Source organism: Astyanax mexicanus, chromosome 3, assembly GCF_023375975.1.
Source record: "Astyanax mexicanus isolate ESR-SI-001 chromosome 3, AstMex3_surface, whole genome shotgun sequence".
In the NCBI taxonomy this organism is placed as follows: domain Eukaryota; kingdom Metazoa; phylum Chordata; class Actinopteri; order Characiformes; family Acestrorhamphidae; genus Astyanax; species Astyanax mexicanus.
This window is the reverse complement of record NC_064410.1, coordinates 13,863,452-13,870,713: the sequence shown is the minus strand read 5'-3', so window position 1 is coordinate 13,870,713 and position 7,262 is coordinate 13,863,452. Positions and strand designations below refer to the sequence as shown.

At 40.6% G+C, this 7,262-nt stretch overlaps 2 protein-coding genes across 2 annotated transcripts; one reads left to right on the top strand and one right to left on the bottom strand.

The window, feature by feature from the left end:
* Positions 1 to 1,071: 1,071 nt before the first annotated feature.
* Positions 1,072 to 4,256, top strand: LOC125799355 (uncharacterized). The gene is made up of 4 exons (XM_049475899.1): positions 1,072 to 1,313; positions 2,360 to 2,554; positions 2,632 to 2,708; positions 3,196 to 4,256. The coding sequence occupies exons 1-4, from the start codon at positions 1,215 to 1,217 to the stop codon at positions 4,169 to 4,171; spliced, it is 1,347 nt and encodes a 448-aa protein (XP_049331856.1). The 5' UTR covers positions 1,072 to 1,214; the 3' UTR covers positions 4,172 to 4,256.
* A 94-nt stretch (positions 4,257 to 4,350) lies between these two features.
* LOC125799354 (uncharacterized) lies at positions 4,351 to 7,262 on the bottom strand. The gene is made up of 3 exons (XM_049475898.1): positions 6,478 to 7,262; positions 5,839 to 5,968; positions 4,351 to 5,721 (listed from the first exon to the last, which is right to left on the bottom strand). Exons 1-3 carry the CDS (start codon positions 7,074 to 7,076, stop codon positions 4,969 to 4,971), a joined length of 1,482 nt encoding a protein of 493 aa, XP_049331855.1. The 5' UTR covers positions 7,077 to 7,262; the 3' UTR covers positions 4,351 to 4,968.

Sequence of the window (7,262 nt, the reverse complement as noted above, 5' to 3'; positions counted from 1 at the left end):
ATCAGGCAAAACATTAAACATAGAAAATACAGAATACAGAACCCGCAGTGAGCACGGAGGCAAGGAAAAACTCCCTCAGAGCCGTAGACTTTTTTGATGATGCGTGACTGCTTGTGCTTGAAATGCATTTAAAAGTTTGTTTAGCTAACCTTAACTGTTAGCATTTCTGAAGAGCCACAGCTGCCCAAAAATCCAGCTCAAGACCAGCAAGACATAAAAAAAACATACCTTGTTTTACTTTACTTTTCCTATAAATGGTATGAATAGAGGAAAACACAGCCCCCTCCTCTACTTACTGATCTCTCCATGACCTATTTTATACAGACTTACTTGCACCTGTTCCTAAAGGCTCATGTTGCCCCACGTGTGCTGCGCTCCTCCAGTGATTGTCATCTAGCGTTACCCCCTGATGTCCTTCAGGCCCTGTTAGATGTATTTGCCTTGCACTTCTATCAAATCAAATCAAATACAATTTATTTGTATAGTGCTTTTTACAACTGGTGTTGTCACAAAGCAGCTTTACAGAAACATGATCACAGGAGAAAGAATCTGGCAAAACATTAAACATAGAAAATACAGAATACAGAACCCCCAGTGAGCGCGGAGGCAAGGAAAGACTCCCTCAGAGCTGCAGGAGGAGGAAGAAACCTTGGGAGGACCAAGACTCACATTTAAGGGGGGACTATCCTACCACAATTTTAAATTCATTTTAAAAAGTCTTTATACATCCACATAGGTTTTATATATTCAGGAGTATAGCTGCACCACTAATGGAAGCAGTTAGAGTTCATGTAAGCTTGGATGTAATCAGTAGTGTAGAGTAAGGAGACACGAGAGCCTGAGGGTCCAACATCGGTATCGGGTCAGACAGGTGGGCAGTCAGTAACTCGGAGGAAGGCAGAGAGATGGAATTAGTTTTGACTGGATTTATGTAAAACAGAGAATATAAAACATTATCAGAGTGTGGTTAATGACTCCGGCAGATCTGAATAAAACAGCCTAATTTAAGACAGAGAGCCAGAAGGTAACATATGTAGCCCTCTTTTACCACAGAGGGGGTGGTGTTTTTTATAGCCTCGGTGCATGCATCACTTCCTCGTTTGATGTGAGGATGGTAGGATGTTTCCGGTCGCAATGCGGAAGTGCCGGTGTTATGGCTGAGTCAATGAAGTTTACGAGGTGCCTCTTGGAGTTGCCGAAATTTACCATTAACGATGTGCGTCGTATCGTCAGAGGATCAAGTACAACGCCGCAGAGTAAGCTTGAAAAGGGTTTCAAGTTCTACGTTTCGTCCTACCTGTGCAATTTTGAAGGTAAGTCGCCGACGCTAACGCTTATTCTAGCTAGCTAACTAGCTAGCTGTTAGTTAGCATCAGGTAGCGGTCTAGCGATGGGACTGTTGTTTTTGGTCACGAACCAAACCGTCCTGGTTCAGTTTAACTGTGTTACTAGAATGCTTATCTTTAACGTGTTTGTATTTCTGATGTAAGTGTCAGGCAAAAATATGGCTAACGAGATAACAGTGAGGGCCCACTGCTACAGAAACGCCACACAAGCTGAGAGTAGGACTGGTTAAAATGATGCGTTCAGAGTTCTGTTCAGTGTCACGTTCAAAGTTCTGTTGAACATGTTCAAAAGTTAGTTCAGCACAAGTTTCACCCTTTTTACTCTTTCTTCACCCTTTTTACTATTTTTACTCTTTTACTACGTAAGCTTTGATAAACAAGCAAAGATGCTGGTAGCCAAATGCAACTGAATAGCTGAGTGGGAAAGTTTCACAGGCTATTTGGTCTGTAGTAAATTCATGAGACATTGTTTTACAGTTTGAGCTACTGTAATCTATCTCTATGGCTCAAAAGCAGAAAATAGTTCACCTCAGCTATTCTTCAAACTGCATGTTCTAACTCACTAACGTTACTTCTTTATTAACATATGGCTTCAACTCTTATACTTACTAACAGTTTGATAACACTCTTCAAGAAGCAGAAGCAAAACCTGCACTGTTAATGTTGTTGGTGGACAAAGGAAAAAAATATTTGTAGGCCTGTTTAATCCCTGTGTGTAAGCATTTCTCCTGGAGTGAAAATGAACTTCAAATGTAAAATATTTTAGTTCACAGTTTTCAGAAACATGAACTTTTGGATTTCAGCTTAGTAGTGCATGCATCCTAAACAAGTGAAAGACACAATAGCTAGTGTAGTGTTGTGTAGTGATGCAGAACAGCACAAATGTTATGGTAGAGGGTAGACAAGTATTTTACACCACTAACAATGTGACAGGACAGATATTGCTCATGTTGTTATTGCTGGAGACAGTCTTGTTTTTCAGTGTAATAAAATTTTTCCTTTGTGTATTTCAGATGACCTTACGTGATTCAAAGCCAGTTGTACTAATAAACAGCAACTGTTCTTGTGTGGCTGGTTGTGGAATCTGCAACCACTTGGTTGCATTGCTTTTCCAGACGGCTCATTATTCTGAATGTGGCATGACTGTCGTCCCTCCTGTCCTTTCATGCACACAGACAGAACAGAAGTGGCATAAACCACGAACAATGGTATGTCTAATTTCATTAGCTAATGTTCGTATCCCTTTTTACAGTCACTTTTCTAACACCATCTTTAAAATAAATAGGGTGTGAAGCCTGGTCCCGTGGATGCGATGGTTGTCCTGAAGCCCAAACCAGGTGCTACTACAGCCAGTGGGGTTAGGTATGTAGCACCAAAGATAATAAGCAGGCTACAGTTTATTGTAAAAATAAATGCTTTTGGTCATCTGATAATGTTTTTCCGACATTGCTGTTGCTAACCCTGTTCTTTTCAAAGTCTGCTTAATTTTACCCCTTTGTACTTAAGATGATAACCTGTGATGCTAATTAGTGGACACACCTTGATTTAACATGTCTCCTTGGTCACATTATTTTCAGGGCTAGCATCCTTATGAGTTATGAGTACTTTTTAAAATAATTATTTTAAACCACAGTTTAAAATCAGTGTCAGATTTTCATTTGTTCATTTGCATAAAATTTATTTATTATTACTTTTGTCAGATTCATTCCTTATTTATTTAACCTTTGTGGATTTGTTATTAATTAACTGAGGGATAGCACCAATTTTGTCTGTGTATATATTGTAATGACAGTGCTGGTAAACAGATTACAATGTGTAAAAATAAATATTGACTGTTCTCTTATTTCAGATCTACACTTTACAAGGGCTATAGTGGTGAGCTCCCACACCCAGCAACCCTCAATCCTAGACCTGCCTACGCTGGAATGAAAGCAGAATCTCTTCCCCTCATCTGCACAATGAACATCTCAGCTGACAAGCCACTTGTGGACTCTGTCTTTGGGAAGGTACAAGCTGGAAGTGTACTGTCCTATCAACAAACCCTACCTCCACCTGATAGTGTTGTACTACATGAGGATGCACCCCCATTCCCCAGTGTGCCACTAGATGGTTACCATCTAAACCAAAGTGAATATTCATTTGTGCCAACTCACCAAGAACAGCTACATCTGAGCTCACTTTCTGTGACCTTATCACAGTCACACCTCATTGAGGAGGCAACAAGATGCCAAAGCGCTACACCTGAGTGGCATTCACTTAGGAGAGAAAGGGTGACAGCCTCACATTTCAGAGAGGTGAGCCATGTTAGAGGTCCAAGGACTGCAGAAGGCCTGGCAGAAAGGATGATCCGAGGGACACGACAAACGGCAAACATGAAGAGAGGCCTGGAAATGGAAACCGGGGCCTTAAAGGATTATGCAGTTCTGAAAAACCTGAACTTAACCAAGTGTGGGTTGGTTATTCACCCAGATGCACCTTGGCTGGGTGCATCGCCGGATGGGCTTGTATATGACCCCCTTGAGCGTCCATCATTTGGGCTTGTTGAAATTAAATGCCCAAATGCACAAAGTTATGTGGACTGCAATGTCCTCAAAATGGCACAAGGTAAATACAAACTGAAGGAGAGCCATTGTTATTATTGGCAAGTCCAGGGTCAGTTATTGATCACCGGAATGCAATGGTGCGATTTTGTTATCTGTGCCCATGATGACATCTTTGTGCAACGCATATACAGAGATGGCACTGTATTAGAGGAGGCGAAAAAAAGGTGTGACATGTTTTTCTTTAACATTTACTTGCCAAAATACCTCTCCATGTCCAAGTAATTAAAAAAACATAACCAAGACATATACTCAAACAATGAAAAAAAAAAATTGCATTTTATTGTCAATTGTTAAACTGTCATTTCATTTTTGCATATACAGTAAAAGTAAAAATGTTGTGTTTTTAACATATAAAATTAAAGCATTATTTACAGTATTTTACATGACCTGAAGGGTTCATTTTTTGGTTTGAGAAAATACAGGTAACTACACAGAACTATTCACATTACAGGGCCATCACTGATCATCAGTAAATTTTACATTTCATTTGTAAATTAAGAGATCAGAGTCTGGAGGAAGAGTGGAGAGACACACAGCCCAAGCTGCTTGAGGTCTAGTGTGAAGTTTCTACAATCAGTGATGGTTTGGAGATGCATGTCACCTGCTGGTGTTGATCCACTGTGTTTTATTATTACGTCTAAAGTCAGTGCAGTGTTTTCCCACAAAATCTTACAGCACTTGATGCTTCCCTCTGCTGACAGCTTTTATGGAGACACGGATTTCATTTTCCAGGAGGACTTAGCAAACTGCCCACACTGCCAAAAGTATCAATTGGTCTTATGTAATATTCTAATTTTCTGAGACACTGATTTTTGGGTTTCATTGGCTTTAAGCCATAATCACCAATAAAAAAATAAACACTTAAAATAGATCACTCTGTGTGTAATACATCTATATAATATGAGTTCAACATTTTAACTGAATTGCTGAAATAAAGTAACTTTTCAAAGATATTCTAATTTTTTGAGATGGCCCTGTACATTCACATTACATTATCATATGTATGATCTGTATTGAGATTAGCAATTGCTTGCCCAAGCTTTCACCAAGGGACCATTTTGATAATTCACCAAAAGGCAGGCAACAGCAAAAAGTTGGTTTATGCTGCCTGTGATTGAAAGGGGGATCACTGTGCTGAATATTTTATGTTCTTTGACCCTGCGGATCACACGCTCAACATGGACTCTCAGTCTTGCAATGGACTGGGTCTGTCTGATCTCAGACCTAGACAGTTGAGCTCTCTTTGCCAAAAAAGTGGGTATGTGCACTCTGCATGGTACGCAGTCTTCAACAAGGAAACCCTTGTCTACCATAATGGCCATAGATGAGTCAAGGAGGGGCACAATGCCAGACTGCTTTAAGATCTCCTTATCACTGATGGCACCTTGATAAAGAGAAGATACAAAGGTCACTGCACCATGAGGGGCTATTCCAATCAACCCTTTAAATGTACAGTGTGATTTATAAGTGGAAAACACCTCGCTCTGGAGGAGAAGGGAATTTGGGGTCTGACATCTCAGTTCTGTGCAATCTAAAATTACTTGAGTGTCAGCGTATTCCTGAAACACCTCTGGAAGGTGAGCTTTCACAGTGTCCCCATCTAGCCAAATATCTACAGCTCCTAATACAGTATAAAGAAAGTTGGCCCAGGTGTTAACAATGCGACTAACAGTTGACCGGTGTATTCTAAATCTATGGGCCAAATCCTTTTGCATGAGTCCCAATGACAGGTAGTTCATGAACAGGAAGAACTCATCAATTGGTTGAAGAACCTGGGGGAAAGAAAATGTATTACCCTATTGCAAGAAATATATTATGGCAGTCAAAACTTATTTTGATATAAAGATTAATGTTAAAATGAATACATAACATGCTAGGAAAACATTTACCGTTGCACTTGCAGAGTGAGGGACTTGATCAGTCTTCACTGCAGTCTGAGCTCTTGTAACCCGTACAATGTTGAGGGTGGCTGGCTCTATTTGCTTCCAAAGTCCCATCAGGTGGGCGTGAGTTGCAAATCTGTGGAACATGTGAGTTATATTGATCAGGCTAATTCTTTCACATCTTTATTTCAGACACCAAAAAAGGCACATCCAATACTTATATACTGTCTCTTTTCACTGTCAAATGCCTCTTATCTAATGTATTGCACTACTTGATTACTGTCACTGAGCTGTACTGAACATCACTTGCATTGTTACAGATGACATAACCTGCCTCATCTTTTTCTAGCTTGCCTATTTGAAATTATTGGCTCTAGCCAGTCATTACTCAGATCATCTCTAATAACGAAAACAAGCCTTTCATAATTTCCAGCAATATTCAGCATTACACTGTAAATATGTAGTCCTTTAATCTTAATTGTCATCATTATTCAAATCTGAGACATTTAAGAACTACGGTAAGTACCTGGGCCACACACAAATTTCTCTACCCAGATAATAATGTGTTAATAATATATTTTTTTTATGTTTTAGACCTACTGCTCTATAGTTCTAACTCAGACACTGTGGATAATTTTTATTTACCTGGTAAAGAATCGTATGTCTTCATCAGAGGCAGCAAACCGCTCCAAACCAAACCTGCTGCTGATGGTTAACTCCTCGACTTGTTTTCTGAGCCTTGATATCTCCTCGCGTAGCTCTTCGTTTTCGTTAAGGGAGATATCAAGGGCAGCAGGCTCAGTACTGGCACAGTAGTCATGTTCATGACACGGCCATGGGTCATCAGGGTCAGTCGGCATCTCTGTTGGTTCGGTGTTGGGTGGACGCTCTGTTCTTTCCCATACTCCAGGTCTTGCGGTTGGGATATTGTAGTTATTCCAATGGAAAAGCACAGGAACAGCTCCGGGTGTTAGGCGTCGTCGTCCAGCAGGAGTGGGGGGCTCGATTAAATCAGCAGTGACAAAGTGTCGCGAGCACACTCGAGAAGTACTTGTTATGATAAAATGATCTCTCCTGATCTTAACAACCCACTGTTTCTGCAATTCGGAGTCCTTTGGAAAGGTGTGGAAGCTCAGGTGAGAGTTGGACCTAGATGATGCTGTGCAGAACGGCACACAGCAGTGGTGGTTAGACCTGCTGTCCGTACGTTGTTGAAAAGATAATTTTGTGCGTTTACATGTCATGTTTAGGATATGTAATCGACAGGAGGAGGAGTGGGTAGAAGGACACGAGGTGGGTAGAAAAGGTGCAAAAGTAATAAATAAATAGATCGGAGAAGTGATTCAGCGTACGCGTTCAGTAGCTACCGGATGTTTACAACCATCCTGACCTTTTAGCGGAATTTACGTCACACCCCGGCGTGCACAGAG

Excerpts from the sequence above, each read along its gene's own strand:
- LOC125799355 (XM_049475899.1), top strand. The coding sequence starts at position 1,215 with ATGTGCGTCGTATCGTCAGAGGATCAAGTACAACGCCGCAGAGTAAGC. Across the intron at positions 1,314-2,359 it reads CTACCTGTGCAATTTTGAAG|ATGACCTTACGTGATTCAAA; the intron begins GTAAGTCGCCGA and ends TGTGTATTTCAG. Across the intron at positions 2,555-2,631 it reads GGCATAAACCACGAACAATG|GGTGTGAAGCCTGGTCCCGT; the intron begins GTATGTCTAATT and ends TAAAATAAATAG.
- LOC125799354 (XM_049475898.1), bottom strand. The coding sequence starts at position 7,076 with ATGACATGTAAACGCACAAAATTATCTTTTCAACAACGTACGGACAGC. Across the intron at positions 5,969-6,477 it reads GACATACGATTCTTTACCAG|ATTTGCAACTCACGCCCACC; the intron begins GTAAATAAAAAT and ends CATGTTCCACAG. Across the intron at positions 5,722-5,838 it reads CTCACTCTGCAAGTGCAACG|GTTCTTCAACCAATTGATGA; the intron begins GTAAATGTTTTC and ends TCTTTCCCCCAG.